The following is a 17,643-nucleotide window of genomic DNA, read 5'->3' on the forward strand; positions in this document are numbered from 1 at the left end:
GCTCTTCCACCACCAAAAGCTGGCCAAGCCCAGGTTTCCTTCGGTGCTGACGCGTCCCCTCGCGTCCGCGTCCCCGGACCCCGCTCGGCCGGGCAGGGCCCCGGGACCGCCCCGGTACCCGCCCGGAGCCGCTCTGAGGCGCGAGCACCCGCGGAGGAGGCACTGCCTGAGGGGGCGCGCGCACCCGCCCCGCCCCGCCGCTTTCCCGCCCGCCCCTCGGCGCGCGCCTGGCGACGGGATTGCGGGCGCGCCGCCGCCTCGCGCCCTTCCCCGCCCCGCCTAGCCCCGCCCCTCACGCCGGCGGGAAGGCGGGGCGACTCCGGCGCGCGGCCTCCGCGATTGGTTCCGGCGCGGCCTCTCGCGCCTACCTTTGTGCAGCCCTGGCGCCCGTCGAGGGTGGGAGGGGAAACCCCGTGCGAGGGGCGCCGCCATCTTGGATAAGGGGGGTGATGGGGGCGCAGTGGAGCCAGCGGAGCCGAGCCTGAGGGAGCCCCGGAGAGAGGCGGAGACCAGGCCCGGCCCTTGCCCAGTCTGAAGCAGAGCGCTACAGTGCCCGCAGGGTGGACCGGGCTGCCGCCGACAGAGCCACGCTGCACAGCCACTCGCTCCCCGAGCCCAGGTACGGAGGAGCCGGGGAGGGGCGCCCCTCCGCCCGCCTGGCCGGGCCTAGAGCACTAGGCCCCGCGCCGGTGCCCGGCCGCCGGCGGGCTCCACTCGGGCGGGCGCGCCGCCCTGTCGCCGGCAGGTCGGGGCAGGCTCTCGGCCGCCACCTGACCCGGATGGCTGCGCTTCCTCCTGCTGCTGCCCGGAGCCGGGGCCTAGTTGGGGCCGCGCTCCCCGTCAGTGAGCCGCTGCTCACCTCCGAGGACGGTGCGGGCTGGTCCCCGGCGTCAGCGGGGCTGGCCGCCCTCGCTCCCGGCGGCAGGCAGAAAGGGGAGGGGGCCGCCAGTCGCTCTGAAGCCGAGGGGGGTGAGGCGGGCTGGGCAGGAGCTAGGCCGCTGCTGCACTGTTTGTCGCCACCGCCTCCCATTCCTCCTCTGCGCTGCACACTCCCTGTGTAACACGCCACCATCAAGTACTGCTGCACATGCAGTATATATATCTGTGCCGCTTACTAATTGTTGCGGTTACGTGTAGGGTGCTTACATATTACATATAATACGTATGTATTATACTGCGTGTGTTGCCGATGTGTGGTGGTATCTGTACTTCTGATTCTTACGTTGGCCTGTGCTGTCATGAACTTTGACAGAAAAATAACTTTTGGGAGGGCTGAGGGGAATGCCACTTGCTATTTGAGGAAGTGACAAAGTGTTCTAGACTTGTTCTCTGTTTTCTTTTGTCAATGCTTATTCGGGCTAAACAGAGGAATGAAGTTCTCTTCTTTCACCTAGTTGTGTATTGCCTGTTTGCAGTACTCTGTTAAGGTTTCTATAACATCTGTGGATAGCTTTGTCTTGAATTAAAACCATACTGAATTATCCTTGTAGTAAAGCCAGGAAAATACATCTGTCTGCATTGGGGTCTCTGGCAATGGCTCTATTGCTCTGGGGGTTGCTTGATGTAGACTTTGCTTTCTAGGCCTCTGAAACAGGGTGGTCCTATGTTGTTGTATGATGCTTTTTCAGAGGGGAAAAGTACCCCTTTGTGAACAAGATCTACTCAAGTTGTCTGTATCCTAAATCATTTCAAACCCTAAGTCAGAAGTCTAACTTTTCTAGTAGCCAGATGTTATCATATGGAATGCATTGTTTTGGGGGTTGATTTCTGTCCCGGTTTGGATTGAGGGCTTCTTGTGCTTGGGCATTACTCAGGAATGGGAAGAAAATCCCAGCCTTGGGGGGGGACTTAATAACTAAATATCATATAGCTTAATATGGATTAAAAAGGAATTTGCTAGCTTCCTGTAGGGATTTGAGAGTGTCATACATCTGAGTGGAAGCAAGAAGCTCCTATTTTCCTTTTCTAGTTTATGAATAACAAAAAAAATCTAGAAGGACAGCAGTTTGAAAACAAACCTGTTATACTGGAGGTACCAGGATTTAAAATGTAAATAGATCTTTTAAAATTACTTGTGCATCTAATGGAACCTGCTTACAATTGGCTCTCATTTTGCTGTATCTTTCTGAAGCAAAGGAGATAGACCTTAATTTTGTTCTAAAATGTGTTTGTGACTTCCTGTGTTTTCCAAGGTGATGACTCCAGACAATTGCATGCTGTTCTGATTTGTTAGAATGACAACAAAACTCTTCTGGTCCCTATGCTTACCTGATGTCTCTGGAACTTGGTTCTCCTACTGCAAATGCAGACATGTGCTACAGGTTAGGCTCTTTTATAGGCAGAGAAAAACAGGATAAATGAGGCTATACAAACAGATAAAGAACTATATGGCTGGGAGAGCAGACGTCAGAGAAAGTGCTCTTACTGATGAGGACAGGTATGCAATATTTAATTTAGCTATGGTGCTAGAGTGTGGTTAGTAAGAAATGAGGTGTGCGCATATGAATGCAGGAAGCTTAGGAAACAAAATGGAGGAACTTAATGGAGCAGGATGCGAAACCATTAAAAGGATAACCAACACAATGGGTGTGGGACTAGATAGCTGCTGAGGAAAATCAAAAAGTGAAGATAGTTGATACATAGCCTTGATTTTAAAAAAATAAAGTCAAAGTTCTCACGTAGGAAGAGAAGGCCTGTGAAGTCTCTTAACTCAGCCTGCAGCCTCGTAAGTATTTCTAAGGTGGTTTACATGATTAAAGAATATAGCAAATGCATTTCTTCAAGAGCAACTTGAAATGGGGCTCTGTACAGCTGAGGCTTGTTAGTCCGAGCCCAGTAGCATGCAGGCCTGGTGTGCTTTCAGAGACAGAGTAACTGGACGTGGAAATACTAAGGAAGTGCAAAGTGATCTTCAACAGCAGATCATAAGAAGCTTGCTGGGTTGCTGTCTGATCAAAGATCAGTTCAGCCAAATTCACTGTCTAGTGCTAATCAGATGCTTTAATTAAACCCAAATGGGGAAAGCTAGAAAGGATGACTCTTAAAAGAGCTGAAGAGTGAGTGAGGAACTGGCCAGCAACATGTTGTCAAATAGATGTGAAAGAGAAACTATTAGGCTGCTAGCAGGCTGCTAATGAGACTCCTCAGGGATCAGTCTTGGAAGAGGGCTTTTTAAAGACAGGCATGCAAAAATAAACAGACCAGGGAGGCTGTGGGGCCATCATCTTAAAGAGGGCAGAGATGTTTATGTGGAAGACCTAAATGTCCTCGTTGTGTGAAAGTCATAGAACCACAATGGAATTTAATTGTAATAGGCCTCACAGCTTACTATGGACAACAGGCTTGTGGGAATTCACGCTTGGCTGAATTGATATTATTATTAGTTGATAACTAGACTGTTATTACCTTCCAGTGTAGTGTGATTTTACAGAAGACCACAACTGAAGCACTTGTGGACTGTATTTCTAGCAGCCTTCTGAAGTAAGGTACCAGTTAGACCATGTTGTTTTGTGTGCTTGAGAAAAGTCTACATCAGGCAAATAGTGCAATTAAGAATTGAAACAGTTGTACCTCTCCCCAGTTCTTCCCCCACTTATTGATCTCTTCTCAGTGTTCACTGTTAATTAACATCTAAGTAAATATGCAGAGAAGAGAAGGAAGATTATGCCCTGGGAAAGAGTTTAACTACCTATTCATTTTGTGTAGAGATTTAGAAGCTGTTCTAAATAATAGTTACTGGTTGTGTAGAGTTTCCCTTGTATGCAACTAATATTTTCTTCCAAATGAAAAAAACCTAACAGCTCTTTAAAAGTTGTTTCAATTTATGAAAGGAATGATATGATGGCATTACCCTTTTATAGAAGGGCACTGGACTTCAACTGTGAGATCCTCTCCTGTTGCATATCCTTGAGGAATGACCAAAAGAACACTTGGATGGCCAGATGAAATACAAAATGCCCCTTGCTTCAGACTAACCAAACAACAGTCCTCTGGCTGCAGAGTGGTATGTTTTTTAAGGGGAAGCTGTAATGAGACAGTCCTGAGTTTGAAGTTGATAGCTGTTTTCAGAGGTATCAACTGTGTGTGGATTGGCCAGCTGATGGTATCAACCACATGCAGTGTCTAATAAAACCTGTGCATACAGATTCTGGTCTCTTCTAATAACATACCTGCTTCTTGCTGAACATAAAGCTGTGAAATTTCTTTATGCAAATGATACCCAGTGAAGATTTAAAATTGACTATGTCCTTGAGTTGAGCTAGAAGGAACTGCGTGGGTCTCACGAAAGCTGGCGTGGATATGATGTTTATGATTATGTTATTCTGGTAAGGAATGTTACGGCAATGCGCCTAGACCAACCTTATCTCAGTTTGTATGGATGTACATTGATACTTGCAATAAGGCTTCAGTGAGATGTCAAAATACCTATGTAGTACTTGTTGATTGGAGGAGGAAGTGTAGGTGTCACTAGTATCCTATTAAGGTCATCATTAAGTTTTAATAAATAAAAGAAGCCTCTAAGGGAGAAGTTGATATATAGAAAATGGATTATGGTGATGCTGTTCAGTGTAAAACTTCTAGTCCTAACTAATACAGTAATTAATTGTATAGGTTTTGAAACGAGCAGAAATCTGTGTGTAGTGAAGTGTGATCCTCCTATTAGTTGCTATCCTGAAATAATGCTCTAAACTCTGGGGAGGTGTTACCTCTGAAAAGGGAGCCAAAACTTGTTTGAAGTTGGCAGACTTTGCCGGAAGAAAGATGTCAGGTAGACCAAGCTTCCAGACTAAACTGCTTTTACTTTCTGTTAACTGTAAATTCACGGTTAGTTAACTTTGATGTCATACTGTATAATGTCAGTGGTGGCTGAAGGTATGTTGTGTATACTTCCGTGCAGCTTTCTCAGTCCTGCAGTTCTTGTCCCCCAGCTCTCCCAAGAGGAAAACCCCAACCCTCTGTATTGGGATTATTAAGATTCGCATGTCTGGAACAGAGCACTGTGAAGTGGAGGTAGAGCTCCAGTTTCTACAGATGGCTGATGCTATCAACATTTATTAACCCCTTGCACTAACATGTAGCTAATATTTTTTGTGTTTACTGAATCCTCTTTTGTGTTACTTACTCTTGTCTAGACTTCCTTCTTTCATCTGTAGTAAATGCTGATACTCTTTAAGTTTTCTGAGGCTGAATTCTTGCCATGGCTTCTGTGTTTAGTTTGTTGCATTTACTTTTCCCTTTCAGCACAGAGTCCTTCTGGAATATCAGTTTTATTCCAAGATCTGAGTACAGTTTGGATTCCTGCTTATCAGAATTTGAGTGTTTAAAGGTTTGTTACTCTCTTGTTTTTATAAAGAAGTCATCTCTTCATCAGAAAAGATTTCTGACCTTTAGTAGTAATTTGGAGTATTCTGTAACATGACCCTTGGAATAAATGTAATACCAGAGTGTTGCTTTGTTTTTGTTTAACTCCTGAAATTGTGTTTAAACTTACTATCTGTGTTTCTGCAAGCTTTCAATACATGTCTGTCAGTCACGATAACTTCTCCAGCAACTCTCTGGGACTTGAGAGGAGGTCTAGACACATTGTATGAGTGAATTTCTCTATTGGTATTGCTATTAATAATATTTCTTTAAGCTGTGGAGAGTGTGTGCGCTAGGTCTGACTGTACACAGTGGGGGATGTGGGATCTCTCACCTCCTCTTTCAGGGGCCTAATGTCACTGTAAGAAGGAGGGTGAAGTTGTAACAATGAGACCTGGCTTGAAGTTAGTCCTCCCTTCCCGCCCAGTTCTTAGTAGACTTTGTTGCCAAGCACAGAATTTGGTTTCTAACTCTCACTTTGAAGTGGGAACTGATTTTGATGCATACGTTGCAAAGCAGTGATAGTTTTTTATATTGAAACAGCGTAGTTAGACTTCTTTACTTAGAGTATAAAGAGAATTGATATATCTTAGCAAGCAAAAACAGTCTGTCAAATAGAGATGTATATTTAGCAGTAAAGATTCTAGTTGAGACTCACTTCAAATTCAGTTTGTGATATATTTTGCACAGAATTTCTACTTTGTCCACTCTTTTTGAAAAAAGTCATCCTTACCTTCCAGTGATGCTGCCTACAAGCTCCGATAGTAGGACACATTCCCCTGCCTTGTTATATACAACAAAATTGTGACGTCAGATGCTCAGAAACATGAAATTTCTTTGAGTATTTCTGAGTACTTAGTATTGCTTAGCCAACTGGTATTGTGAAGGAAGAGGTTTCTGCAGGACAGATTTCATAGCCATACCAGTGGCTCCCTATCTTGGAGTTTACGATGCTCAATTTTTTTTTTCCTAAAACCAGTGTAAGTTACTAGATACTACCATCCTCAGAATGCACCATAGATCTTTCAAGCTAGTGCATGTTAGTGCTCTACGTCTTCACCTTTCTTTCTCTGTTGTGGCTGTAGCACCCACCTGTTTTCTGTGGAAAACAGTACGGTTCATGCTGTCCTCCTGAAGTATTTGCATGTATAAATTGGCCTTTTCAAGCTTTTTTTTTTAACTTCCACTTACATACCTTGTAATCCTCCAGTTCAACCTTGTCTGATATCAAACTGATTTGAGCTGTGAATATAGTTGTCCTAGTTCCACTTGGAAAGCAAGTGGCAAGTAAAGTGTCATGTAGGAACAAGTGGATTGTATCAGAAGATGCTCAGTTTGAATGTTGCTGCTATTGGGACGAGCAGGAGAAGAGGAGGCATGTAATCTGTGAAGATGTGTTCAGAAAATTTGAAGTATTGGATGTTTCCAAAATGACACATTACTTTAAAACTCTACATGGAGCGGTTACTTGTCTTTATTTGTTGGGGTTGAAAATAATCAGTGCATGTACTGAAGCTGATACTATAACCCTGGAATCTTCCAGGAAATAAGGCAGTAAAGTTGCTGGCTTGTTTGGTAAAGAGCAGTGCATTTTTCAGTCATGGAGGTAATTCTTACCCGGTACAGTGATAAGAAGTGGTCTGTCCACAGGGTGGTTATTTGCCAGAGACTGAGGAGGACAAAGGTGGGGTGGGGTGGCTGCATGAGATTTCCCTCTGCTATGGCAGAAGAGTTTCCTCTAAAATTTTCTTGACGGAAATGACTGTTCTTTGAACCTGTGCAGCACTTGGTGTGGATTTCTGTCTTGCCAACACAAGAATTACTGTCCAGAACTGTCTTTTGTTTACTATCTTGTTTGTGTATATAGGACTTAGTGTAGATGCTTTACATACTGCTTGCGGTAGAAGGACTTGAGAGTTTCCATATCGTGAGCCAAACACGAAGGAAAGGTAAGGTGCAGATCAGTGACTAGCACTTGGTAAACCCTTCTTAACTGCCTGTTGGAGTTGTTCCCCCTCCAAGGTCTAGATAAGAGCGTTTGCTTTAAAGCTCTGCTGTGTGAAGTGGTGGCTGTTGGCTGTGTACTGTGAATGAGATTTGTTGTCAGTCACCTTCTTTCTTATGACTGCGGTTCACCGTTATGGATTAATTGTGGTTGAGGAAACAATACTTTGCTTTTGAAAAAGTTACAGGCTTGTAAGCTCCCATGTTTTTATTTCTTTACAGTACTGGTTTCATGTGTCATGTGAATGACACATGACTGAATGAAAATCTTTCTAGGCTAAAGCAATGTTCTTTGTATAAAGTACCCTGTTTTTTCGTAATGGCTGGTTATCTGTCTTGCAGGAGCAGGAAAGGAAATAGTGAATTCCTAGTAGAAATTTTCCACTTGCTTAACTGATCACACTATATCTAGTTTAACTTAAAACTTGGGACAGAAGCAGGCATTTTTCATCCTTCATGTTAACTGGCAATATCTGGGCTGTATAGACTTGTAATCCTGGTTAACTGATGTATTTCAGCTATTGCTCCTTGTAGGGTTACACAGCTGAAGCCAGTTCTAATTCCTCCTGCATCTAGGAAAGCATAGGAAAACTGTGGAATATTGGAAGTACTTCAATCTAATTTTGACTATCACTTAAAAAAGAGAAACTTCTAAGCCTTACTGTAATGCTACTATGCTGATAAAGCCACAGAGTTGCTAACTAATTTCCTGAACATCTGATTTGTGGCTTGTACCACTTCTCTGACATGGACATGTAGCGGTCCAGACCACAGTTAAGGCTACTACGGCATTCTTTTAAGTAATTCTTGGCTGTTTGATGCAAGCTGCGCTGTTTCCTTTGTTCCTGTTGCACGTCTCAAAAGTGTGAGGTAATAGTTCCAAATTGCTGATTTTTGTTAAACATCTTCAGATTTTTTTCTTTTGGAGTCAGATATTATTTCAGTTCATGTATCGGCTACTTGGCTAGTGAGTGCTGGTCCACTCAGTGACTGTACAAAGCGAAGTTACTGGAGCTTTTCAACAGCTTTAAGTCTTTGTGCATGAAAGTGAATGAGTATCAATACTATGCAGAGCATGTTTCTACCTAGAGGCCTTACTGACAGGGGTTCAGAGCAAATGATGTGGGAGTTTTGCTGGATGTCTCTGGCACTAATTCAGTGACTGGGGGGGAAGTACACGAGCTTGAACTGTGAACGAAAGGAGAGTTGGGGAGAGGAAGGGGAAGGGGGTCTTGTTTGCTTATATAAACTAAATTAGATGAATTGGGTTGAGTTTGGTGAACAAGTAGCAGTTCTGATGTGTTCTGTTTTTTGTTTTAGTGCCACAATGGCAACCGCACCTTACAACTATTCCTACATCTTTAAGTACATCATTATTGGTAAGTATTGCTGGGTGCATACCTGTTTATGTCGATGTGTATATGCATGACAGCCTACCTACAAACTCTATGGCTGTACTCTCGTTGACTTGTGTTGCGTGGTACTTGCTACGTAGTAGTGATTCTTGTCCAACCTCAGTCCTTCACAGATCACCACACTTGCTCTAAAGCTTTAGCAGCTGACCATATAAAGGCAAATGCCTTTGTGTGCCACTTTGTAATTCTGTGTATCACAGAATTACAGCTGTGTAATTGGTGGCAGGTGAACCAGGAGTGGGGGTAAATAGCAGTGCCTGTATGGAGTTCACTTTATTGCTGAGTTACTGTTAAAAATAATTGTTCTTTACGTGTGTAGTTCAGTATTCTTTAATATTTTCACTTAGGGCCATAATGCTTAGCCCTTTGCATTCTAAAAACGTGTGCATGTGGTCCCTTTCTACGTAAATCAAGTTTATATTTAGAAAAATTGCTAAATCCATTGGAAATGGGGAAAAACTTTAGTGGGAGTCACCACAACTGGGATGTTGTGTTGATTCAGGTTTGCTACAGTGCTTTGACTCCCTCTGTATCGCTAGTCTCAAAGGTTTTAGACTTTTTGTTGAAGAAAAGTACTAATTGGAATCTATTGCTTTAGACAGGCTTTTAAACTTCTGTTGCACTTTCTTTTGTTGTTTAAATGTTGCTTTTAGCTGCAGCTTTCTTGGCTGTTTAGGGTCAGAGACTTGATTGCATTTGTTACTATCCTGGAAGAACTGGTCTTGCTGTTAATTGTTTAATTCTTAATGATCTTGTGTAAGTGATCTGCAATCTTATTGTAATGGCTTGTAAGTCAGGCTGCAGTGACAGCCTCAGTCTCTGGAAAAGTTGGTTCCTAAAAGATCTTGCTATTTCTCACTATTGGCATTGTGTAATTGGATCAGAGGAAGTGAAGCAATTTCTTGGTGTGTTCTGGTCGGTTGTCAGTGGTTTTGATGTCCTTACCAGTGATTGCAGGTAAAACAGGAGCAGGACAAACATTCAAAAGGTGTGTTTTTACATTTCAGTTTCTTACAGGTTTGCTTCTCATAATCTTGTGAAATACAGCTGTAAAATCAGTAATACAGAGAAACTGCTCTTTTCTGCTCTGCCCTTGCCTGCAACCCAGTACCTGTTACCAAAACTATAGTGCAAAAGTTGATTAAAAAAAATTTAAGGACTGTAGCCAGGTGTAGAACGTGGCCCACTAGGGCTGAGACAGGAATGGCTGCCTGTCTCTGTATCAGTTGTTGTGTGGGATGAAGAAAATGTGCTTGTTGCAACAATGATGTGGTGTCAGTCTTAACTATTCTTTCTGTAACAGGGGACATGGGTGTAGGAAAGTCCTGTTTGCTTCATCAATTTACAGAAAAGAAGTGTGAGTATTTCAATTCACAATATTTATTCTAACTGCTATGCTTTATCCTTCTTTCCTGCCTTTTTTTCTTCTGTTGTGCATGAGCTTCATGTGATGTCTGTCTTAATCTGTATGGGTTTGTATTGTACTTGGTCAGACTTTTGTTTTGACTCCTGCAGATGTAGAAACAAAATGTTGATGTAGTAATGGCAAAACTGCTGCTTCAGTCGGTCCTACCTGTGATGAGTGGGAAGACCATGTCTGGTTTTACAGCTCTTTCTGGGGAATCTTGATATGGAACAAAGTGAAATTTCTTGTCTGAAATGTGCATGTTTTCAGTATTGGTGTAGATTGAACACAAGCAGTGGGAGGTTTTTAATGCTTTTAAGCACTTCAAAAAGAAAAAAAGGATTCATTTTTCTTTGACTCTTTGTTTGCAGACTTAAGTAGCACTGTCATTCCCTGCACTGCGGTGACTCATGACACTTGGACTGTCCTGTGTGATGGGGTTTATGGCTTACTGCAGTCTGTCTCAACTATCATGTTGTTTTTATGATGCTGACATGACTAAGAACTAGCTTCAGTTCTTCTTAACGTGTGGTGCATTGGAGTTTGCAGTGGCGGTTAGCTCTTACAGCTCTCCGTGCAGCTCTCACTCAATGGATAAGTCCCTAGGTGTTTCTTAGTACAAAGTTAGTCTTTACTGTGTGCTACTCGGGTTGTGGCAGTAAGTGGGTAGGAGCTACAGTTTAAAATATTTCTGTTTAATACTTTTCTAACTGTAGCTTTTAATTAAAATCCAGTATCAGCCAATTGTTTAAGTGCTACTTTGCATGCAGTGAGATTCTTGACGGGGCTGTGACTTGTTCTTAGTTTGTCAGCGTTGGGCCAAAGCAGCACGACTGAACAAACCAACATACCAAACCTCTACTACAAGACTGTCACTAGCTGAGGATAGCTTGAATAGGTACTCATCCCTTCTGTATTTTCATGAGTGTTCTTAAAGATGAGCTTATTAAGATGAGTTTATTTTAACCAGAAAGATGCCTTTCTGGCTTCGATTTGCTGTGTTGATAGCTACTCAGAAAACTGTCTTTTTCCTGTGGACAGGCATGCTATTACCCTGTCTGAAACAACTTGGATATTTGTCTTTGAAGCTGTGTTACAGACTTTTAACTGTACCTTGGTAATTCCCTAAAAGTTATCTCTTCATACTGCATTAAAATAGTTAACAGTTTCTGCAAGGATAGACTGAGAATCAACTGACTTGATACTGTTTGGCCATACATATCAGAAGGTATCAGTGTACGTGCATCAGAGAAGGCATGGAATCTTATAACTGTTTTTAAAACTACCAGCAGTTCAGGAAATAATTTTGTTTCTGGTTAAGTGACACAGTTTGGGTACTGTAGCTGTAAAAATGCTTTCTTAGAGACTGAAAATCTAGTAAAGATAACTGAAAACTGGGGATAGTAAGGTCTTTGTAGCAAGGAGGCCTTGTACTAGAAAGATCTGATCTTTGCTCTTGTTTTTCATGACAGTTATGGCGGACTGTCCCCACACAATTGGTGTTGAATTTGGCACAAGAATAATTGAAGTTAGTGGCCAAAAAATTAAACTACAGATTTGGGATACAGCAGGACAAGAGAGATTCAGAGCTGTCACACGAAGCTACTACAGAGGAGCAGCAGGAGCTCTCATGGTCTATGACATTACCAGGTAAAGTGCTCTTGACTGCTGCATTGTGTACGGTAGCTCTGTGTGCTTGACAAGCTGTTTGGATACCACAGCCTCATATGTACTGTCTTGTCTGTCCCCTTGACTTAGATTTAAAGGAGTCTGGATGGATTTGTATCCTGTTGTGTGAGGCTCACCACACTTCTTTAGCTAAATACTTTAAGTGTTTAAAGAGCTGAAAATGAAACAGGGAGTTTTGTTGGAAAATCTGACTGCTGACAGACCTGAGGATCTTGCCTTTTCAGTCCTTGACTTGCCTGTGTTGAAGTTGTCTAAAGAACTTGCTTTGCCCTTAAAATCTGCCCTTCAGTACATGGATGTTCCTCTTCCTGGGAGGCAGTGGATACTGCTGCTTACCTGGCAGGAATAGTCTTAGAGTAGTAGGCACCGGATGGACCACTACCTCTGTTGCAGTGGGCTACATAAATGTGCTTAACAGACGCTGTATAGATGAGAGCATTGGAGAAGACTGACTTCTGGGCCTCTTCATGGGCTCATCCTCCAACAAAATAACACTGCATAGAAGCTATCCTGTCTGGCTTTTATAGATGAAAAATAAAGATGCTGCTAAAAGAATAATTAATGAGATGTGCAACACAAAATACTTTTGCTTTCACGTCTTCCATCTTCCTCTGGGGCTGTTCTTGATATTCTATAAGTGCCTTTTGTTGTTGTTTTTTCCTGCATATATAGGTGTATCTCCTGTTTGGTTAAATCTTGAGTAAAACAAATAATCTTGTGCACTGTTTGTTACTGAAGTGCTATTCTACTGTACGGTGTTTGGTAACAATATCTGACAGGAAATCCTTTACTGTGTTTTAGACAAAACAATATAAACATTGTCCTTGTGAAGACAGTAAAACCACCACATCCTAGAAGTGTGAATTGGTCTCTCTCTCCACCTGTGGAGTAGGAGTTGCTCTGTGGGTTTCATGTTGTCTTGTTGAAATCTTGGTCTAAGTCCAAACAAGATGCTGGCTGCTTTGTCTTTCTTGAGGGTGGGGAGAAGAATGGGGATGACAGATGTCGGTGTGTTTAATGGATGCTGACTGTGCTGTTAGCACTTACGTAGTTCTAAAAACCACTGTAGCTAAACCTGTACTCGATTCTTTATAGAAGAAGCACATATAATCACTTAAGCAGCTGGCTGACAGATGCAAGGAACCTCACCAATCCAAATACTGTAAGTTGGACTTTATTTAGCTTGAAAACAAGATTGCTTATCTCTAAGCAAGAGGTGGAGGGCTTAGACCAAAGCATCTGCAATGGTAGCAGTAATAAGCTGTCTGTGTCTTCTCAATTACTCAGCTCCGAGTTATCCTGATGTCCCCATTTTGCAGTGTACCAGTAACTCTTTCCCTTACTGCAGCTGGAGGAACAGTGTAGGCTCCCGTGCAGGAAAGCAGTGGTTTCTTGTAAACGTTTTGTGCTACTCACCTTTCAGGGGCCTGTTTTCAGCAGTTGGAGACAAAACTGTGATTAATTCTGGACAAACCTTAACTCTTGTTTCTATTCCTTTTTGCTTTGTGGTAATGATGAGGTGAACGCTATCCTATCTTAGATTGGGAAATAAATGGGATCTCCAGCAAAGCTGACCAGGTCTTCTGGAGGGCTGAGGGAAGCAGGTTCTTCTGGGTCTCTCTGACCATACCACAAAACTGTTGTCCTTCAGTCTTTTTCTGAATGCCCCTGAAATACTTTAGCACTGAGCGCAAGGGAAGACCCTGCTGTGATGAAAGAAAACTTTTAAAGTTTCTGGCTGCATTAGCAGATGATTAAACAAATACAAGAAGTTGTTCGGAGTACAACTTCCATGAATAAAAAGTAGGACTACTGCTTTTTTAGGACCTCATCTCATGAGAACAGCCTAAAGCATTTGAAAATGACAGCTGGAGATGCTGTTCCGGACTTCAGAGGGGCATTGCTAGAGCAGTGTTTTCCTGAAGATGCATGAGTTTTGCAGTTTAACTTTTCTGGCTATTTCCTTTGGGTTTATTGTCTTTATTAATAAATGAGGGTGGTAGTGAAAAAAGCTAATAAGCTCTTTCCCAGACTAATTTTCTCTCTTCTGAACTAGGTGATAATCCTCATAGGAAATAAAGCAGACCTGGAAGCACAGAGGGATGTTACATATGAAGAAGCCAAACAATTTGCTGAAGAAAATGGTGTGTTTTTTTTTCTCTTGAGCTGTTATTTCCTACAAGATAGCGATGTTAAAGTGAATCCTCAGCATTGATAGCTGCAAGCTGACACTTCCAAAGTAATGTAATTATATGTACAAACTTCTGCTGTGCCTCAGTCTGGCTTAACTCTAACTGTGCTTAGTTCTGGAAGTCAGCTTGTGTACTGATGCCTTAACTTTAGTCATAAAATACTATTTAGTACTAAAAGAGCATCTTGCATGTAATCTGAAGGTCATGATGTGACTGAGGGCTATTTGAAGTGTATTGTGCATTGACTGTTAAACCTCTGTTTCTGCACAGGTTTATTGTTCCTTGAAGCAAGTGCAAAAACGTAAGTTACTTTTGTCTAGAGTAATGATTCAAATGTGATCTGTTGAAGAGGAATATACTGGTTATGACTAAGTACAGCCATAGAGTTCGGGTATAGTAGGGTTTTACAAGTGGGGGGAAAACCCGTTATTTTTGAGTTCTCATAGAGGGTGAGGTGTGTAGAGCAGTTTCAATTACATCAGCTTTGACTTGAAGGTAACTTGGAAATTTGACCTCTCACTGTATTTCAGGCAAAGACTTGTTGAATTCAAATGAACTGGTTTAGTTTTAAGACCTTATTTGAGTGTAGAATGAGGATGTGTAGGTAACGGTGGTTCCCAGTTAGAGTTCGTCCCCTCGGTGTGGTGAGCTGTAAGCAGCACACAGCCAGCCCCTCCGGTCGCTGGGAGGAGTCATGGCACCGTGCTTGTGGTGGGCTGCGCAGCCTGTTGGATCGTGACACTAGTAAATGTGTTTCCAACTGGCACCTGTCTTTGTGGAGCCCTTTAACAAAAGGTTTTGATTCATAGTAGCTCCCATCTCTCTCAGCCTCTTCCAAAACTGCTCTGTACATGTGGCTTGGTGCCTTAGCTTATTGGGTTTTTTATTCCTGGCTAGTCCTAATAGATTTCATGGCTGGGGAGTGAATTTCCCTCCCGAAGGCTGTCCCAAGGATAGGTTATCAAACTTTGTGTCTGCCTGAAGTCCTGTCGGCTCCTCTTGCATGGAAGAGGGCAGGTAGCAACTGCTGCTACTTGATGACCCATCAAATCCCAGCACGGGGGTCAGCTACCTCTGTTGCGTGCACTGCTTTGCTCAAGTGTAACCTAAGTAACTCCTGCCGCTCTCTTCCTAGCGGAGAGAACGTGGAGGATGCATTCCTGGAGGCTGCCAAGAAAATCTACCAGAACATCCAAGACGGAAGCCTGGATCTGAATGCTGCAGAATCTGGTGTACAGCACAAACCATCGGCTCCGCAGGGGGGGCGACTAACCAGCGAACCCCAGCCCCAGAGAGAAGGCTGTGGCTGCTAGTGACCTCTGTTTCGTGGCTCCATTTCTGACCTTTCACCTCTGTCTGTTGGAAGCAGTGCTTTTGACCGCTTCCCTGTCTTCTGTACATCTTACTGGGTTTAATTAAAACTCTGAGACAAGTTTAACACAGTACTAAACTGCTAAACGACTTTAGATGTAATCAGGTTATCAAAGGCAAGTAGAGTAATAAAACCTCTCCTGCATGGTAAATCTAGAAGTTTTTTTTCCTTGATTGTCCTTGTGATAGTGTCACCGATCCATAATTTAAACTGAGCACTGATGCTGGACTCATGATTTTACACTTTCGCAGGGCTTTGTCTTGTACGGTTTAATTTGATGGTTCTTTGGCCTTTCTTCCCCACCTCTAACTGTTTAGAGCTGTCCGTAGTAAAGGATGAGTTTTTGCTGTGAAATGACTTCCGACGGTAGCGAGGGGCTCTGTAACAATGTGCTTTTGTTGAAAGAATTCCCTGTGGTGTGTGTATTGGGGGTCAGGGTGGGCTGGTGCAGGAGTGTACAACTTGCACAGGGAAACAATCCATTCATTCTCGTGCTCATAGCTTTACGTCATTTTTTTGCCACTTTTATCCTTTGCATTTGTTAACAGAACGTAAATATGTATAAAATTTGAAGGAACTGAGCTAACAGTTAAATACATCCTGTGTATATGATTTTAATGAAGAAAATGATTACTGGCATTAGAACAGTATATAAGAAAATATCGGTTTGTACAGTATGACCTATATGTGACCACGTTGCCCCGTTAGTGCAGAAATCGGTGTAACTGCAGCTCACTAACACAGGCTTAACCCCTGGTGTCGGCAGTGGATGTTGCGCTGGGGGAGCTCCCATCCTGATGCAGAAATTAACACTAGTGGAATCTCATCTTTGCACTGTGGTATATCTATGCCATTTTATTAATCCCGTTCTGTGCAATCAGCAGTGTGCTAACCTGCTTCTCTCTTCTGTAAGCGTTTTGCATTATTGGGCTTCATCACCTGCCTTGCATTGTATACGAAGGCTGGTTCTCTTGCACATCTTACGCTTTTATACCTTTACCTTTTTGAATGGTCAGAGACTGAACTGGACAGTCAGAACAACAAGTGTGCTCTCTAGGGATTTTTAACTACTGTTGTATTTTGTAAGTGTCCCATGTGAGGGGTTTCTTAAGACTTGGGCTCTTTCGTCAGGCCTTTGAGTACCTCCTTCGTGGGGTGACACAGCCTGTACTGCTTGTGCGAAGGGGAGGTGTCACACGGTGAGCGTGCATGTTGCTGGGCTTTGCTTGGGGGAAATCCACCACATACAGTTTAAAATCGGAAGGGGTAAGTGCTTAACCACGATCAAATGTCTGACTTCAGTCTTACTGCAGCCTTTGAAATACAAAGTAGTCTTAAAATCCCTCTCTAGACACTAAAACTATACAATGTTCAGACTTGTAAGTAAACAGTGGTACCAGAGTATTGTACAGTCAATGTTAAATAAAAGCCAAAACTGGAATGTGCAGACAATAGGATTTGGGTAACTTGTGCACTGTCCCTTTGTTTTGTCTGGTTAGTCCTTTTTTTTTTAACTAATATTCTTAAGTAGATGGGTATGTTCAAGATCTACAGCTAATGCATCCTGCTTAAACTGAGGTTGCACCGCAAAGGGTTTGCCCAGGGACCACGACCTGCTGCTGATGTGAAGTACACATTCTGATGACTACAGCTTGTTGAGGTGCAATACCTGTACTCCCAGAGTAAGTTACAGTGGGTCTTATTGTTTCTGTCACAGAAAGGATTTGTTTGGACTGCTGTACTCCTCATTTGATGTAACAATGCTATTAATCTAAATATTTGTAAATAAAGTACCTGTATCTAGATAAACTAGATGTGGTGTTTGTGCTTTAACTGGTTGTTTAAGCTGTAGTGGTAGAAACTTCCCTGGCTCTTCACAGGAGGTGGCTGCCAGTCTCTGCTGGAGCCTACAACTCTTCTTGAAGAGGCCAGTGCTGAGGCCAGAGCAAACAGCCAGAGCTGGGGCTGTTGGTTGCTCCCTGGGAGCTGGCACAAGCATAGGGGACACCTGGTGTGGGGAAGGGCACATGGATAATGTGGGTGAGGAAGGGCAGGATGGAGGAGGAGTTCAAAGCCTGTCTCAATGGAGGGGGGGGGAAGGAGCCACTCTGTGCAGGTGTCCTGCTGAAGGGGGAGAGCTGCTTTGGGATGTGCAGTTGTGTGTAGCTGTATGTCCTTGTTCCTGTCTCAAGGCTTTAATGTGGT

The 17,643-nt window shown here is 43.1% G+C and overlaps 1 protein-coding gene across 3 annotated transcripts; it reads left to right on the forward strand.

Moving 5' to 3' along the window:
• Window positions 1-399: 399 nt before the first annotated feature.
• On the forward strand, window positions 400-17,247 carry RAB14 (RAB14, member RAS oncogene family). Of its 3 annotated transcripts, none has more exons than XM_054848774.1 (8): window positions 400-619; window positions 8,686-8,744; window positions 10,084-10,137; window positions 11,658-11,835; window positions 12,970-13,036; window positions 13,931-14,018; window positions 14,337-14,367; window positions 15,202-17,247. In XM_054848774.1, the coding sequence occupies exons 2-8, from the start codon at window positions 8,693-8,695 to the stop codon at window positions 15,377-15,379; spliced, it is 648 nt and encodes a 215-aa protein (XP_054704749.1). In that variant the 5' UTR covers window positions 400-619; window positions 8,686-8,692; the 3' UTR covers window positions 15,380-17,247. The 3 variants fall into 3 exon arrangements, with proteins under 3 accessions (XP_054704749.1, XP_054704751.1, XP_054704750.1); XM_054848775.1 differs by lacking the exon at window positions 400-619 and adding an exon at window positions 10,990-11,083; XM_054848776.1 differs by lacking the exons at window positions 8,686-8,744; window positions 10,084-10,137 and having other exon boundaries at window positions 409-619.
• The last annotated feature ends 396 nt before the right edge of the window (window positions 17,248-17,643 follow it).

The sequence above is a fragment of the Grus americana genome, chromosome 20 (genome assembly GCF_028858705.1).
Source record: "Grus americana isolate bGruAme1 chromosome 20, bGruAme1.mat, whole genome shotgun sequence".
NCBI classification, from domain to species: Eukaryota; Metazoa; Chordata; class Aves; order Gruiformes; family Gruidae; genus Grus; species Grus americana.

What these genes read in the sequence shown, in the direction of transcription:
- RAB14 (XM_054848774.1), top strand. Translation starts at nt 8,693, where the DNA reads ATGGCAACCGCACCTTACAACTATTCCTACATCTTTAAGTACATCATT. An exon ending in TCAATTTACAGAAAAGAAGT is followed by an intron (nt 10,138 to 11,657) that starts GTGAGTATTTCA and finishes TTTTCATGACAG; the next exon opens with TTATGGCGGACTGTCCCCAC. An exon ending in CTTGAAGCAAGTGCAAAAAC is followed by an intron (nt 14,368 to 15,201) that starts GTAAGTTACTTT and finishes CTCTCTTCCTAG; the next exon opens with CGGAGAGAACGTGGAGGATG.